General features: G+C 39.0%; 1 protein-coding gene across 1 annotated transcript in view; it reads left to right on the forward strand.

Moving 5' to 3' along the window:
• The first annotated feature begins 832 nt into the window (after positions 1-832).
• LOC149744562 (uncharacterized) overlaps positions 833-18,410 on the forward strand; it is a 45,172-nt gene continuing 27,594 nt past the window's right edge. Inside the window, exons 1-2 of the mRNA XM_022586149.3 lie at positions 833-923; positions 13,316-13,442. Coding sequence (XP_022441857.1) covers positions 909-923; positions 13,316-13,442 — 142 coding nt within the window. The 5' untranslated portion in view covers positions 833-908. The remainder of the gene's footprint in view (positions 924-13,315; positions 13,443-18,410) is intronic.

Below are 18,410 nucleotides of genomic sequence, written 5' to 3' on the forward strand. Positions count from 1 at the left end.
AGTTGTAAAATGAATAAGTTCTGGGGATCGGATGTACTGCATGCTGCCTATACTGTTTCTATATACTTGAAATTTGCTCACAGAGAAACAATTAAGTGTCCTCACAACACACACACAAAATGGTAATTCTTAGTTGATGGAAGTGTGACTTACTTGATAGTGACAATTATTCACAGTATACACATCTCTCAGAGGATCACTTTGCATACCTTACATTTACATCATTTTAATTCATCAGTTACACCTCAGTAAAGCTGGGAAAGAACAAGAAAGTGGGGGCTGTGCTGGGCTTGCCTCCTGTGAGTGGTGCTCAACCCAGGCTTACCATTAGATCGATGAGGCTTTATGCATAGACATGTTTTGTACCCTCTGACCAGGGATTCCTCTTCATGTAGTCAGTGTGGGACCAAAGCTCGATAATATTTATGTTGCCCCAGGTGATTCCAATCTGGATCCGTCACTGAGCATCATGACTCTGGGTCCCCCCATTCCTGAGGGCTGAGATCTGGGCTGAGGGTGAGGGCTCTGCTCTGCGTGGGGATGGATCAGGGCTGGTCTGTGACCTGCAGGGGATTGTCGGGTCCAGCTGAGGTGCCCGCTGCTGCTTGGTACGTGAGGGCCTCACCAGGAGGGGAGCGAGATCTGAAGAAAGGGTGGGAAAACTCACCTGTTAGACTCTGTGTGGGAGTTACTGTCCTGAGCCCCTCCTGGGACAGTGGGCAGCAGAAGACCGTCTGTTCCACATGCTGAGGGCTTCCCTGTGTGTGTGGTGGTGACTCAGGAAGGGGGTGTGTTGATTGCAAGCATTAAACAGCCTGTTTTCCACTTTCAGGATCGACCTCTAAAGACTCACGTTTCCTGAGGAGGAAGCCTGGAAGAGGAGGGAGAGGAAAGAAAAGGAGTCGGAAATGGCTCTTTCTCAGGTAAAGTCATATTTTTGGTTGATTCTCAGTCTGTTTTTTCTGAAATGCCCTCTTTTGGACTTGCTGATCTTGTCTGACTCTGAAGTATCCTGCCTGACACCTGTACCTCACACTCACCCGGGGCCCTCCCTCAGGGTCTGTCGTCTCCACTTAGATTTCACACCCACGGATTGGAGACGTGGTGTCAGTGCTCTTGGGCAGCAGGGACTGTTGAGGGGCCCCATCTGGATGCACTGTCCACTCTCTGTCAACCAGGGTACAGAAGCTGCACTTGGAAGTCAGGTATTAACGTGCACAATACCTGATAAAATCCGAAAATCAGACCAATTGGAGCAGTTTGTTCTGACTTTTTCTAAGGCAGTTCAAGCTAAACATGTGAGTCACTCTCCTTAAATCTTGATGATTGGTAATGGAATGGAAAGTTCAAAAATAGACATCAGTGGCAGAGGGTGTTTTAGTTTATCATCGGATTTAAACTATGAAATCAACCTAAATCTCTGGCAGTTGGAAATTCTTTAAATTACTTTCATCACCTCCATTCCTCAGAGGTTGTCTTTTCACTCTGGATTGTATCCTTTGACAGACAGAAAGTTTTACTTCTGATACGGGCAAGATTCCAGCTTCATTCTTTTCCTAGTAGATATCTCTTTTCTCAGCACCATTGTTATTGATACTCTCCTTTCCCCTATGTGTATCTTGGCACCCTTGTGAATACATTTTACATATATGCAAAGGATTATTTCTGAGTATTGTGTTCTGTTCATTTGGTTTATGTTATCTGTGTTTATACCGGTACCACACCATCTTGATTACTTCTTAATATGTTTTGAAATAAAAAGGGAGGCCTTCACCTTTCTTCTTGTTCAAGAGACTTTTGGCTATTTGTGGTCTCTAGAACTGCCCTGTGACTTTTAGCATTTTTTTTCCCTCTATTTCTGCAAAGATTGCTATGGAAATTTTGATAATGGGTCCACTGAATCTGTAGAACACTTTGTGTAGCTTGGATTTTTTAAGAGAATAAGTCTTCCAGCCCATGAGTACAGGTTGTCTTTCTATTTGTATCTTTTTGGATTTCTTTTAGCAATGGTTAGTAGTTTTCAGTGTACAAGTCTTTCACCATGTTGGCTAATTTGTTCCTAAATATTTCATCCCTGTTTAATGCTATAGTAAATAAGATTGTTTTCTTCTGACATTGTTCATTGTGTATAGAAATGCAACCGATTTTTGCATTTGGAGTTTGTATACGACAACTTTTCTAACACTCTTGATATAGCAGGTTTCTTACGGAATCTTTATGATTTTTACATATAAAACCTTGTCATCTAGGAAAGAAGGTAAGTTTACTTTTTTAGTTTGGATAACTTAGATTTTTTTTTCTTATCTAATTGCTCTGGCTAGGAGTTTCAGTACATTGTTGAGCAGTAGTGCAGAGAGTGTGCATCCTTGCCTTCTTTCTGATCTCAGAGGACAAGCTTTCAGTCTGTCCCCATTGAGAATGTTGTTAGCTGTGCTTTTTTCATAAATGGCGTTTATTATGTTGAGAGAATTTACTCTTTCTGGTTTGTTGAGTGTTTTATCTTGAAAGGTTGTTGAATTTTGTCAAATGCTTTTCTCTGCATCAATTGAGATGGTCCTGTGTGGTTTTTTCCTTTACTCTGTTAATGTGGTGTATCACATTAATTGATTTTTGTATGTTGACTCCTCTTTGCCTTATATGAATAAAATCCACTTGGTCAACATGTCAGATCTTTTTAATGTGGTATTATTTTGCTAGTATGTTGTTAAGGATTTTGCATCAATATTCATCAGGGGTATTGGTTTCTAGTTTTACTTTCTTGTTGTGTTTTTGTCTGAGATTGGTATCAGAATCATGCTGGCTCCATAGAAAGAATTTGCAAGAGTTCCCTCTTCAACTCTGTAATTTTAGCAGGATTAGTGGTAATTCTTTTGTAAATATTTCATAGAATTTGGTCCTGGGTTTTTCTTGTTTGTTTGTTTTTTAAAAATTATTATTTATTTATTTTTGGTTGTGTTGGGTTTTCATTGCTGGGCGTGGGCTTTCTCTAGTTGTGGCGAGTGGGGGCTACTCTTTGTTGCAGTGCGCAGGCTTCTCTTATTGTGGAGCATGGGCTCTAGGCCCACAGGCTGCAGTAGTTGTGGCACGTGAGCTCAGTAGTTGTGGCTTGCAGGCTCTAGAGTGCAGGCTCAGTAGTTGTGGCTTGCAGGCTCTAGAGCGCAGACTCAGTAGTTGTGGCAAATGGGCTTAGTTGCTCCATGGCATGTGGGATCTTCCCAGACCAGGGTTCGAACCCATGTCCCCTGCAATGGCAGGTGGATTTTTAACCACTGCGCCACAAGGGAAGCCCTGGGTTTTTCTTTGTTTGAGGTTTTTGATTACTTTTTGAATTTCTCTAGTTATAATTCGGTTCAACTTTTTAATTTTTTTTCTTTTGAATTTTATTTTTTTATACAGCAGGTTCTTATTAGTTATCCATTTTATACATATTAGTGTATATATGTCAATCCCAATCTCCCAATTCATCACACCACCACCACCTCCCCCGCCACTTTCCTCCCTTGGTGTCCATATGTTTGTTCTCTATAACTGTGTCTCAATTTCTGTCCTGCAAACTAGTTCATCTGTACCATTTTTCTAGGTTCCACGTATATGCGTTAATATACAATATTTTTATCTTTCTGACTTACTTTACTCTGTATGACAGTCTCTAGATCCATCCACGTCTCGGCAAATGACCCAATTTTGTTCCTTTTTATGGCTGAGTAATATTCCATTATATATACGTACCACATCTTCTTTATCCATTCATCTGTCGATGCGCATTTAGGTTGCTTCCATGACCTGGCTATTGTAAATAGTGCTGCAGTGAACATTGGGGTGTGCGTGTGTCTATTTGAATTGTGGTTTTCTCTGGGTATATGCTCAGTAGTGGGATTGCTGGGTCATATGGTAGTTCTACTTTTAGTTTTTTAAGGAACCTCCATACTGTGCTCCATAGTGGCTGTATCAGTTTACATTCCCACCAACAGTGCAAGAGGGTTCCCTTGTCTCCACACCCTCTCCAGCATTTATTGTTTCTAGATTTTCTAATGATGCCCATTCTAACTGGTGTGAGGTGATACCTCCTTGTAGTTTTGATTTGCATTTCTCTAATAATTAGTGATGTTGAGCAGCTCTTCATGTGCTTCTTGGCCATCTGTAAGTCTTCTTTGGAGAAATGTCTATTTAGGTCTTCTGCCCATTTTTGGATTGGGTTGTGGGTTTTTTTTGGTTTTTTTTGCAGTGGCATATTTTATATATTAATAGAGGGGCTTAAATAAGACAGTTGTAGAAGCTGAAAGACAGGAAAGAAAAAAATGAATCTATGTGATATCTCGAAAACACATTTTTTTGTTTTACCATAGGTACCTTTTTTAAAATTTTTTTAAAGGTAACACTAGTGTTTTCTTTTTTTAAAATTGCACACAGGTCTATAAACCTAATAAGTAGGTTTTTTCTGGTTTTTTTTTATACAGCAGGTTCTTATTAGTCATCAGTTTTATATACATCAGTGTATACATGTCAGTCCCAATTGCCCAATTCATCACACCACCATCACCACCACCCCCGCGGCTTCCCCCCTTGGTGTTCATACGTTTGTTCTCTACGTGTGTGTCTCAATTTCTGCCCTGCAAACTGGTTCACCTGTACCATTTTTCTAGATTCCACATATATGCGTTAATATACGATATTTGGTTTTCTCTTTCTGACTTACTTCACTCTGTATGACAGTCTCTAGATCCATCCACGACTCTCTACAAATGACGCAATTTCGTTCCTTTCTATGGCTGAATAAAATTCCATGGTATATATATACCACACCTTCTTTATCCATTCGTCTGTTGATGGGCATTTAGGTTGCTTCCATTACCTGGCTATTGTAAATAGTACTGCAATGAATGTTGGGGTGCATGTGTCTCTTTGAATTGTGGTTTTCTCTGGATATATGCCCAGTAGTGGGATTGCTGGATTATATGTTAATTCTATTTTTAGTTTTTTAAGGAACCTCCATACTGTTCTCCATAGTGGCTGTATCAGTTTACATTCCCACCAACAGTGCAAGAGGGTTCCCTTTTCTCCACACCGTCTCCAGCATTTGTTGTTTGTAGCTTTTCTGATGAAGCCCATTCTAACTCGTGTGAGATGATACCTCCTTGTAGTTTTGATTTGCATTTCTCTAATCATTAGTGATGTTGAGCAGCTCTTCATGTACTTCTTGGCCATCTGTATGTCTTCTTTGAAGAAATGTCTATTTAGGTCTTCTGCCCATTTTTGGATTGGGTTGTTTGTTTTTTGAATATTGAGCTGCATGAGCTGTTTATATATCTTGGAGGTTAATCCTTTGCCCCTTGATTCGTTTGCAAATATTTTCTTCCATTCTGAGTGTTGTCTTTTCGTCTTGTTTACGGTTTCCTTTGCTGTGCAAAAGCTTTTAAGTTTCACTAAGTCCCATTTGTTTATTTTTGTTTTTGTTTCCATTATTCTAGGAGGTGGATCAAAAAAGACCTTGCTGTGATTTATGTCAAAGAGTGTTCTTCCTATGTTTTCCTCTAAGAGTTTTATAGTGTCCGGTCTTACATTTAGGTCTCGAATCCATTTTGAGTTTATTTTTGTGTATGGTGTTAGGGAGTGTTCTAATATCATTCTTTTACATGTAGCTGTCCAGTTTTCCCAGCACCACTTATTGAAGAGACTGTCTTTTCTCCATTGTATATCCTTGCCTCCTTTGTCATAGATTAGTTGACCGTAGGTGCGTGGGTTTACCTCTGGGCTTTCTATCTTGTTCCATTGATCTATGTTTCTGTTTTTGTGCCAGTACCATATCGTCTTGATTACTGTAGCTTTGTAGTATAGTCTGAAGTCAGGGAGTCTGATTCCTCCAGCTCTGATTTTTTCCGTCAAGATTGCTTTGGCTATTCGGGATCTTTTGTGTCTCCATACAGATTTTAAGATTTTTTGGTTCTAGTTCCATAAAAAATGCCATTGGTAATTTGATAGGGATTGCATTGAATCTGCAGGTCGCTTTGGGTAGTATAGTCATTTTCACAATATTGATTCTTCCAATCCAGGAACATGGTATATCTCTCCATCTGTTTGTATCATTTTAATTTCTTTCATCAGTGTCTTATAGTTTTCTGCATACAGGTCTTTTGTCTCTAGGTAGGTTTATTCCTAGGTATTTTATTCTTTTTGTTGCATGGTAAATGGCAGTGTTTCCTTAATTTCTCTTTCAGATTTTTCTTCTTTAGTGTATAGGAATGCAAGAGATTTCTGTGCATTAATTTTGTATCCTGGAGCTTTACCACATTCATTGATTAGCTCTAGTAGTTTTCTGGTGGCATCTTTAGGATTCTCTATGTATAGTATCATGTCATCTGCAAACAGTGACAGTTTTACTTCTTTTCCAATTTGTATTCCTTTTATTTCTTTTTCTTCTCTAATTGCTGAGGCTAGGAGTTCCAAAACTATGTTGAATAGTAGCGGTGAGAGTGGACATCCTTGTCTTTTTCCTGATCTTAGAGGTAATGCTTTCAGTTTTTCACCATTGAGAATGATGTTTGGTGTGGGTTTGTCATATATGACCTTTATTATGTTGAGGTAGGTTCCATCTGTGCCCACTTTCTGGAGAGTTTTTATCATAAATGGGTGTTGAATTTTGTCAAAAGCTTTTTCTGCATCTGTTGAGATGATCATATGGTTTTTTTCTTCAGTTTGTTAGTATGGTGTATCACATTGATTGATTTGCATATATTGAAGAATCCTTGCATCCCTGGGATAAATCCCACTTGATCATGGTGTATGATCCTTTTAATGTGTTGCTGGATTCTGTTTGCTAGTATTTTGTTGAGGATTTTTGCATGTATGTTCATCAGTGATACTGGTCTGTAATTTTCTTTTTTTGTCGTATTTTTGTCTGTTTTGGTATCAGGGTGATGGTGGCCTCATAGAATGGGTTTGGGAGTGTTCCTTCCTCTGCAATTTTTTGGAAGAGTTTGAGAAGGATGGGTGTTAGCTCTTCTCTAAATGTTTGATAGAATTCACCTGTGAAGCCGTCTGGTCCTGGACTTCTGTTTGTTGGAAGATTTTTAATCACAGTTTCGATTTCATTACTTGGAATTGGTCTGTTGATATTTTCTATTTCTTTCTGGTTCAGTCTTGGCAGGTTATACCTTTCTAAGAATTTGTCCATTTCTTCCAGGTTCTCCATTTTATTGGCATAGAGTTGCTTGTAGTAGTCTCTTAGGATGCTTTGTATTTCTGCGGTGTCTGTTGTAATTTCTCCTTTTTTATTTCTAATTTTATTGATTTGAGTCATCTCTTTTTCTTGATGAGTCTGGCTAATGGTTTATCAGTTTTGTTTATCTTCTCAAACAGCCAACTTTTAGTTTTATTGATCTTTGCTATTGTTTTCTTTGTTTCTGTTTCTTTTATTTCTGTTCTTTATGATTTCTTTCCTTCTAGTAACTTTGGGTTTTGTTTGTTCTTTCTCTAGTTCCTGTAGGTGTAAAGTTAGATTGTTTGAGATGTTTGTTGTTTCCTGAGGTAGGATCTTATTGCTGTAAACTTCCCTCTTAAGCTTCCCTCGTCGTGTTTTCATTGTCATTTGTCTCTAGGTATTTTTTGATTTCCTCTTTGATATCTTCAGTGATCTCTTCGTTATTTAGTAACGTATTGTTTAGCCTCCATGTGTTTCTGTTTTTTATGTTTTTTTCCCCTGTGATTTCTAATCTTACAGTGTTGTGGTCAGAGAAGATGCTTGATACGATTTCAGTTTTCTTAAATTTATTGAGGCTTGATTTGTGCCCCAAGATGTAATCTATCCTCGATGATGTTCCGTGCACACTTGAGAAAAAAGTGTAATCTGCTGTTTTTGGATGGAATGTCCTATAAATATCAATTAAATCTCTCTGGTCTATTGTGTCATTTAAAGCTTCTGTTTCCTTATTAATTTTCTGTTTGGATGATCTGTAAGTGAGGTGTTTAAGTCCCCCACTATTACTGTGTTACTGTCGAGTTCCTCTTTTATAGCTGTTAGCAGTTGACTTATGTATTGAGGTGCTCCTGTGTTGGGTGCATATAGATTTATAATAATTATATCTTCTTGGATTGATCCCTTGATCATTATGTAGTGTCCTTCCTTGTCTCTTGTAACATTCTTTATTTTAAAGTGTATTTTGTCTGATATGAGTATTGCTACTCCAGGCTTCTTTTGATTTCCATTTGCATGGAATATCTTTTTCCATCCCCTCACTTTTAGTCTGTATGTGTCCCTAGGTCTCAAGTGGGTCTCTTGTAGAGAGCATATATGTGGGTCTTGTTTTTGTATCCATTCAGCGAGCCTTTGTCTTTTGGTTGGAGTATTTAATCCATTCACATTTAAGGTAATTATCGATATGTATGTTCCTTTTACCATTTTCTTAATTGTTTTGGGTTTGTTTTTGTAGGTCTTTTTCCTCTCTTGTGTTTCCCACTTAGAGAAGTTACTTTAGCATTTATTGTAGAGCTGGTTTGGTGGTGCTGAATTCTTTTAGCTTTTGCTTGTCTGTAAAGCTTTTGATTTCTCCTTCGAATCTGAATGAGTACCTTGCTGGGTAAAGTCATCTTGGCTGTAGGTTTTTCCCTTTCATCACTTCAAGTATATTATGCCACTGCCTTCTGGCTTGTAGAGTTTCTGCTGAGAAATCAGCTGTTAACCTTATGGGAGTTCCCTTGTACGTTATTTGTTGTTTTGGCCTTGCTGCTTTCAGTAATTTTTCTTTGTCTTTAATTTTTGCCAATTTGATTACTGTGTGTCTTGGCATGTTTCTCCTTGGGTTTATCCTGTATGGGACTCGCTGTGCTTCCTGGACTTGGGTGGCTATTTCCTTTCCCATGTTAGGGAAGTTTTCGACTATAATCTCTTCAAATATTTTCTCAGGTCCTTTCTCTCTCTCTTCTCCTTCTGGGACCCCTGTAATGCGAATGTTGTTGCGTTTAATATTGTCCCAGAGGTCTCTTAGGCTGTCTTCATTTCTTTTCATTCTTTTTTTTTTATTCTGTTCCGTAGCAGTGATTTCCACCATTCTGTCTTGCAGGTCACTTCTCTGTACTTCTGCCTCAGTTATTCTGCTATTGATTCGTTCTAATATATTTTTCATTTCAGTTATAGTATTGTTCATCTCTGTTTGTTTGTTCTTTAATTCCTCTATGTCTTTGTTAAACATTTCTTGCATGTTCTTGATCTTTGCCTCCATTCTTTTTCCGAGGTCCTGGATCATCTTCACCATCATTATTCTGAATTCTTTTTCTGGAAGGTTGCCTATCTCCACTTCATTTAATTGTTTTTCTGGGGTTTTATCTTGTTCTTTCATCTGGTACATAGCCCTCTGCCTTTTCATCTTGTCTGTCTTTCGGTGAATGTGGTTTTTGTTCCATAGGCTGCAGGATTGTAGTTCTTCCAGCTTCTGCTGTCTGCCCTCTGGTGGATGAGACTGTCTAAGAGGCTTGTGCAAGTTTCCTGATGGGAGGGACTGGTGGTGGGTAGAGCTGGCTGTTGCTCTGGTGGGCAGAGCTCAGTAAAACTTTAATCCACTTGTCTGCTGCTGGGTTTGGCTGGGTACCCTCCCTGTTGGTTCTTTGGCCTGAGGTGACCCAACACTGGAGCCTACCCAGGCTCTTTGGTGGGGCTAATGGCGGACTCTGGGAGGCCTCACACCAAGGAGTACTTCCCAGAACTTCTGCTGCCAGTGTCCTTGTCCCCACGGTGAGCACAACCCCCCACCCCTGCCTCTGCAGGAGACCCTCCAACACTAGCAGGTAGGTCTGGTTCAGTCTCCTATGGGGTCACTGCTCCTTCCCCTGGGTCCTGATGTGCACACTGCTTTATGTGTGCCCTCCAAGAGTGGAGTCTCTGTTTTATCCCAGTCCTGTCAAAGTTCTGCAGTCAAATCCCACTAGCCTTCAAAGTCTGATTCTCTAGGGACTCCTCCTCCCGTTGCTGGACTCCAAGCTTGGAAAGCCTGACGTGGGGCTCAGAGCCTTCACTCCGGTGGGTGGACTTCTGTGGTATAAGTGTTCTCCAGTTTGTGAGTCACCCACCCAGCAGTTACGGGATTTGATTTTATTGTGATAGCGCCCCTCCTACCGGCTCATTGTGGCTTCTCCTTTGTCTTTGCACGTGAGGTATCTTTTTTGGTGAGTTCCAGTGTCTTCCTGTTGATGACTGTTCAGCAGTTAGTTGTGATTCCAGTGCTCTCGCAAGAGGGAGTGAGAGCATGTCCTTCTACTCTGCCATCTTGAACCAATCTCCAAATTTTTTATTTCATAATGATAAATCAAGTTTAGTAGGTTGTATGTTTCTAAGAATTTACCTGTACCTTTTAGATTCTGTAATTTGTAGGCATTATTGTTCATAGTACTTCCTTATCTTCCTTAAAAAACTTTCTTTGATATCAGTTGCAATCATTTCTCTTTCATATCTGTTCTTAATTATTTGAATCTTTTTTCTTTTTTTCTTAGTGTAGCTAAGGGTTTTCCCATTCAGTTTTTTCAAAACACCAACTCTTGCTTTGTTCATTTTTATATTTTTCTACTTTCTATTTTATTTATCTCTGTTCTAATCTTTTTTTTGATATGTTAATTTATTAATTTTTGGCTGCATTGGGTCTTCATTGTTGGGTGTTCGTTGTGGAGTGCAGGCTTCTCATTGTGGTGGCTTTTCTTGTTGCAGAGCTTGGGCTCTAGGCATGTGGGCTTCAGTAGTTGTGGCGTGCAGGCTCAGTAGTTGTGGCACACAGGCTTAGTTGCTCCGCAGCATGTAGGATCTTCCCAGACTAGGGCTCGAACCTGTGTCCCCTGCACTGGCAGGCGGATTCTTAACCATTGTCCCACCAGGGAAGTCCCTGGTTTCATTTTTCTTATTTACCTCTTTCCTTTTGCTAAACTTGGGTTTAGTTTGTTTTTGTTTTTCTACTTCCTAGAGGTGTAAAAATAAATTTCTGATTTGAGATCTGTTTTTTTTACTGTAAGCATTTAGCAGTTTTGAATTTCCTTTTAGTACAGCTTTCATTGTGTGTTATAACTTTTGGTAGGTTGTATTTTCCTTTTCATCCATATATTTCAAAATTCCCTTGTGATTTCTTCTTAGACCCATTAGTGGCTTAGGAGTGGGTTGTTTAATTTCCGCATTTGGGGGAATTTTCTTTTTTTTCTTCTGCTGTTTATTTCATTATTGTTTACTTTTATGATATCAGTCTCTTAAAATTGTTAAGATTTGTGTTTTGGCCAAACGTGTGGTCTCTCATGGAGAATGCTTTATGTGTGCTTGAGACGCGTGTGTTTTCTGCTGTTGGGTCATGTGATCTGTTATGTCTAATAACCAGTAAGGTCTATAGTTTCCTTATTGATCTTTTTGGTTCCATCCGTAAGTTCAGCTGGGGCATTAAAGTCTCATAGTATTCCTGTGCTGCTGTCTATTTCTCTCTTCCTTTCCTTTAATGTTTGCTTCATTTTTCTGAGATATCTAATGTTAGATGTATATATATTTTTACTTGATACTTCTTTTTGGTAAATTGACCCATTTATCATTATATAATGTTTTTTTGTCTCATGTCACTTGTTTTTCTTCATTTTGTCTGATATAATGTATTCTCTCCTGCTCTCTTTAGGATGGAATGTCTTTTTCCATCCTTTCACCTTTCTGTGTCCTTATATTTGTGAACAGTAGCAGTTCCAAGTCTCTCACAGTTTTTCCCTTGCCCTCTGTTTTTCCCCGTTACTTGCTCTAGTGGTCCCTGCTCAGGCACACTGTACAGTGGTGAAAGGCAGGTGCCCTGGCCAGGCCCCCTTCACTCCACTGTAACTCCAGAGGGAATGCATCGAGTGTTTCCTTCTGTTCATGACGTTTCTTGAAATGTTCTTGTTTAATCAGAATTTATTTTTTTCCATATCCTTTTTTTCTTGATTTTTAATTGTCCAGGAAGTTTTTAACTTTACTATTATGATATATTTTTTCATAACCTGTGGAAATAATGTATAATAGTATATTTTCTAATTTCTAATCAATGTTTTATTGGTGGCAAAAACAAAGAAATTCTTTGGCTTTTGTTAATGCCTAGCTGTGTAAATTTAAATGGATAAAATTGTACTTATATTTTTGAGCATGGTTATCTTATTGAGATTTGAGTTCAAGTATTCTATTTTTTTTAAAATGTTCATACCATTTTTTTTTAGTATCCTACTACAGAATCACGTTGACAAACTAAATTGAGTACAGTGGATACATTTTCATTGTCTGAAAGATGCTGAAATACACATGAATAAAACGATGATAAAAAATTGTCCAAAAATCTGTCAAGAGATTTTTCTCTCATTTCAGTTATTTTTTATAGATATGTATGTGCATGAGTACATGGATGTGCAAGTCTGTGGTTTAGAAAAAAGACATCATGATTTTAAAACTATATATTATATCTTTTCTCAGTTGAAATTGTCTGCAGTATATTCCATTGCCTGGAATTTTTCTATGCAATCCTGTTAATGGTTTAAGTAGTAGTAAGATTACTAACATTTATGTGTATGTGCTTGTGTGTCCACATCTGTAATGACCTTTCATGCCATTCACCTTGGACTTCTTTCAAGTTTTCTCAGGGAACCCTCTGTCAGTGTACTTTTAATGCTTTCTGTATTACTTAACTGTTTGATTCTTAAGCTTCAGTTGCTGAGCACAGCCCTCTGAGTTCAAGTGTTTGCTGTAACATTTCTTACCTTCTTGATCTGAGTCAGGTTTCTCAGAGTGTCTGTGATAGTTTTTGTCCTCTGTAAGATGGGGACAGATCTTTCTTTAATGAGCTGTTATGTTGATAACAAGATCTTGCCTGTAAAAGTACTTACTTAGAGTAATGTTTAGAGTAACATTACTGTAACTTAGAGCAATAGGAAGTGTTCAGACACTTTTAGTTGTTGTTGTTATCACCATCATAGTTGAAGATTTTGACCTTTCATTAAAAGCACTGCGAACTTTGTCATCTCATCTGTATACTGAATCTCACTCAGTGTGTAGAACGTAATACCTAACACTTCTGCATAGACAACATGGCGTTGAGTGTTACTTATAGGCGTTTCATAGATTTTTGACAGTGACGAAAAATCATATTAATTGGAGGACCTCATAAGGTCTTATGAAAAAGTATAAGAAATTAAGATTAGAGATACATAATTTTTCCAAATACCTCTAAATGGATCTGGTAGAACACATACTTTAATTGAATCAGTCCTTACCCCTTCCTCGTCTTTTCCATTTGTATGAAGATGACAACTCTTCATGGCCCATTGGTGAAATGTGGTTTCATTTCAGGAACGGTTGACCTTTGAGGATGTGGCCATCGAATTCACTCAGGAGGAGTGGGAATGCCTGGACCCTGCTCAGAGGGCCTTGTACAGGGACGTGATGGTGGAGACCTACAGGAACCTGATCTCCCTGGGTGAGGATAACTTCCCTTCAGAGCTGGGATCTGCCCTTGGGTATCTTTGCATTTTCCCTTGTGTGCCTCTTGGGAGGCCCTGATAATCTTTGAAAGCCCTGTTGACTCACATCATGTGGCATCATGAGTTTAAACTGACCCTTTCTTCAGATGCTCTGCACGTTTCATGTTACATCAGGGGTTGTCCCAGAGCTTAATCACGTACAAAGCTTAATGGCAAACTTTAAAAAATACCAAATTTCCTATTTTCTGCCTTTTGGCTTTTGACTCAGTTTTTGCAGGAAGAGAGCTTGATGTCTGCATATTACACCGTTCCCTGTGTAGAAGGGAGGCGGTGGATGAATTTGTGAAATATTTTTCCTGACCCATCTGTAATGTCCTCACCCCTCAGCTGAACAAAGAACTGGGATTTTAGGAAAACCACAGCACTTCACATTTCTTTGTCCTGATAAACCAGAATTTCTGTTTCTTTTTTAAAAAATTTTTTGGCCACACCTTCTGGCTTGTGGGATCTCAGTTCCCTGAGTAGGGATTGAACCCGTGCCCTCTGCATTGGAAGCATGGAGTCTTAACCGGTGGGCCGCCAGGGAAGTCCCAGAATTTCTTTTTCTGATCTAAATATTATCTCCACATTGGAGCAAGAGAAAGAGCCGTGGACAGTGGGGAGAAATGTGAAAAATAGCCAAGAATACATTGTGTGGGAGTCAAAAGTGTAAACAAAGATGGGTATCTCAGAAGGGCTGTTCCTTTTGTTTAGGGGTGTGTGGGACAGGCGGGTGGATTGGATCTTCTGTGATTGTTACTTAGGAAGAGTGTAAGGACAGTGGACGGAGAGATGCTCCTTTTGATCCCAAATCCTACAAGGGGTGCATATGTGAATCTTTCAGGCTCTTAGCTTGGCATCTGTGGGTCGAGTACATGGTCCCGTCTCAAGATCCTATAATGTCTGACCCTTACACATTGTATTATTTTTACTCTTGTACTGCTCTATCTAGTCTGGGAATGTCGACTGTTCCTAATTTTACCTTCTCCTTACTTTGTATGATTTTACCTCTTAAATTTCTTTGAAGTATATTCCTAAGGTCTGAAATTTTACCTGGTTTCCTTGTTGTGATAATCCACCTATGTTTATCTGGCAACCTTTTGTGGAGTCTCTATGGAGAGTGTTTACTGGGTAACAAAATTTTGATAGAGACACTATTCCTCGTATGTTGTAATATTTTCTTGCTCTGTACAAAATCACCACTCGAAGCTACTCAGTAGAGTGGTCAGCATGTTCTAGGATATGAGATAGAAAGTATCACAAGAGTCTGACTGATAAGTCTTACCGGGTTATTTTTCTGGCTTTGGGGACTGTCACAAAAGCCTGTCTCAAGGGCACTGTGACCGTGTTACTCATGTGTCTCAATGACCATACATTTTAGCCTCTTTAAATTGGTATAGGAATTTATCCCAGGACAACTTTGTCAAAGCTTACCTTCTCATATCTGTGAGGCTGTTGGCTAAAGTGTTGCTGATGCCACATTTTTCATTGCCTGTGCCATTGTTCATTCTACCTCAACAGCGAATTTTGAAGCGTCTTAATGAGAGCTTATGAAGTGGAGGGATACCTTCAGTGATGAACAATAATGTGTTTATGACACTGGTACTTTCATTTTGTACATTTCTGTGCATTTTAAATGATTTTTTATTTTATCGTTAGGTTCAAATTTCCATGTTACTCTTGGGGCTTTTGTTTTATGTTTGCAACGCGTGGGATGGTTGATTGGGGATGGGTCCCTGTGGTGGAATTTGTTATCAGTCCCTCTTAGAATCTTTATATATTCTTCGTACTCATCTATTATCAGATATGTGATTTAGAAATGTTTTCTCTTTTACTGTTGGTTGTCTTTTCACTGTGCTTTAATGCACAGTAGTTTATATTTTTGATATAGTCCAATTTATCTGTTTTATTTTGTAGCCTGTGCTTTTGGTGTTATACCTGATAAATCATTTGTGGGTCCAATGTCAAGAAACTTTTTCTGTATGTTTACTTCTAGGAGTTTTATATACTTGGGACTTAGGTTTAGGTCTTTGAACCATTTTGAGTTAATTTTTGTCTGTAGCGTAAGATAATGGTCTAAGTAAATACTTTTGTTAGTAGGTATCCAGTTTTGGCAACACCTTTTTTAAAAAATTTATTTTTAATTAATTAACTTTTTTTGGCTGCGTTGGGTCTTGCTGCACGTGGGCTTTCTCTGCTTGTGGTGAGCAGGGTCTACTCTTTGTTGCGTTGCACAGGCTTTTCGTTGTGGTGGCTTCTCTTGTTGAGGAGCACCAGCTCTAGGCACGTGGGCTCAGTAGTTGCAGCACATGTGCTTAGTAGTTGTGGCACCCGGAGTTCAGTAGTTGTGACACATGGGCTCAGTAGTTGTGGCTTCTGGGCTCTAGAGTGCAGGCCCAGTAGTTGTGGCACACGGGCTTAGTTGCTCCATGGCATGTGGGATCTTCCCGGACCAGGGCTCGAACTCATGTCCCCTGCATTGGCAGGTGGATTCTTAACCACTGCGCCACCAGGGAAGTCCTGTCAATACCTTTTGTTCCACTGACTGCATTCTCCCCTTAAGTGGTCTTTACACCTTTTTGAAACATTGTTTAAACATCTACACAAGAGGTTTTTTTTTTTAAAGTATAGTTAATTTATAATGTTGTGTTAATTTCAGGTGTATAGCAATTTACAAGATATTTAATATAGTTACCTGAGCTATACAGTAGGTCCTTGTTGTTTATCTATTTTATATATAGTAGTTTGTATATGTTCATCCCAGACTCCTAATTTATCTCTCTCCTCGCCCCCCCCCACCCCCCCCCCGCATCCTGCACTTTCCCCTTTGGTAACCGTAAGTTTGTTTTCTATGTCTGTGAGTCTATTTCTGTTTTGTATATAAGTTCATTTATATCACTTTTTTAGGTTCCACGTATAAGTAATATCATATATGTCTTTCTTTGTCTGACTTCACAGGTCCATCCATATTGCTGCAAAAGGCATTATTTCATTGTTTTTTATGAATGAGTAATATTCCATTGTATATATGTGCCATATCTTCTTTATCCCTTCATCTGTCAATGAAAATTTAGGTTGCTTCCATGTCCTGGCTAGTGTAAATAGTGTTGCTATAAACATTGGGGTGCATATATCTTTTCAAATTAGAGTTTTCATCTTTTCCGGATATATGCCCAGGATTGGAATTGCTTGTTCATGTGGTAACTTTATTTTTAGTTCTTTAAGGAACCTCCATACTGTTCTCCAAAGTGGCTACAGCAGTTTACATTCCTTCCAACAGTGTAGGAGTGTTCTGTTTTCTCCACACCCTCTCAAGCATTTACTGTTTGTAGACTTTTTTTTTTTTGGCCACGCCGGATCTTAGTTGTGGCACGCAGAATATTTAGTTGGGGCATGCGGACTTCTTAGTTGCTGTATGACTCTCAGTTGCGACATGCGTATGGGATCTAGTTCCCCGACCAGGGATTGAACCTGGGCCCCCTGCATTGGCAGCATGGAGCCTTACTGCCTGGACCACCAGGGAAGTCCCCTATTTGTAGACTTTTTGATGGTGGTCATTCTGACCAGTGTGAGGTGATAGGATTTTGTGGTTTTGATTTGCATTTATGTAATAATTAGTGACGTTGAGCATCTTTTCATGTGGCTGTTGGCCATCTTTATTTCTTCTTTGGAGAAATATCTGTTTAGGTCTTCTGCTAATTTTTTGATTGGGTTGTATGGTTTTTTTGATATTAAGCTATATGAATTTTGTATATTTTGGAAATTAATTCCTTTTTGGTAGCATCATTTGCAAATATACTCTTCTAGTCCATAGGTTGTATTTTCGTACTTTTTATGGTTTCCTTTGCTTTGCAGTAGCTTTTAAGTTTAATTAGGTCCCATTTGTTTATTTTTGCTTTTATTTCCGTGTCTCTAGGAGACAGATCCAAAAAAATATTGCTGTGATTTATATCAAAGAGTGTTCTGCCTTTGTTTTACTCTAGGAGTTTTATAGTATCTGGTCTTATTATATTTAGCTGTTTAATCCATTTTGAGTTTATTTTTGTATGTGGTGTTAGAGAATGTTCTAGTTTCATTCTTTTCCATGTAGCTGTCCAGTTATCCCAGCACCACTTACTAAAAAGACTGTCTTTTCTCCATTGTATATTCTTTCCTTCTTTGTCATAGAGTAATTGACTATAAGTGAGTGGGTTTATTTCTGGGCTTTCTATTCTGTTCCATTGATCTGTGTTTCTGTTTTTTGCCAGTACCATACCGTCTTGATGACTGTAGGTTTGTAGTATTGTCTGGAGTCAGGGAGTGTGATTCCTCCAGCTCCATTCTTCTTTCTCGAGATTGTTTTAGATATTCGGTGTCTTTTGTGTTTTCATACAAATTTAAAAAATGTTTTGTTCTCGTTCTGTGAAAAATGCCATTGTTAATTTGATAAGGATTGCATTGAATATGTAGATTGCCTTGGGTAATATGGTAATTTTAACAATGTTGCTTATTCCAATCCAAGAACATGGTATATATTTTCATCTGTTTGTGTCATCTTTGATATCTTTCATCAGCATCATATAGTTTTTTTTGTGGTACGTGGGCCTCACACCGCTGTGGCCTCTCCCGCTGTGGAGCACAGGCTCTGGACGCGCAGGCCCAGCGGCCATGGCTCACGGGCCCAGCCGCTCCGCAGCATGTGGGATTTTCCCGGACCGGGGCACGAACCCGCGTCCCCTGCATCGGCAGGCAGACTCTCAACCACTGCGCCACCAGGGAAGCCCAGCATCATATAGTTTTACAAGTACAGTTATTTTGCTTCCTTAGGTAGGTTTATTCCTCGGAATGTTATTTTTTGTGATGAGATGGTAAATGGGATTGTTTCCTTAATTTCACTTTCTGATATTTCGTTGTTAGTATATAGAAATGCAACAGATTTTTGTATA

Source organism: Delphinapterus leucas, chromosome 20 (assembly GCF_059928025.1).
Source record: "Delphinapterus leucas isolate spDelLeu-1000000601 "Yukka" chromosome 20, BTC_Dleu_Yukka2, whole genome shotgun sequence".
Classification (NCBI taxonomy): domain Eukaryota; kingdom Metazoa; phylum Chordata; class Mammalia; order Artiodactyla; family Monodontidae; genus Delphinapterus; species Delphinapterus leucas.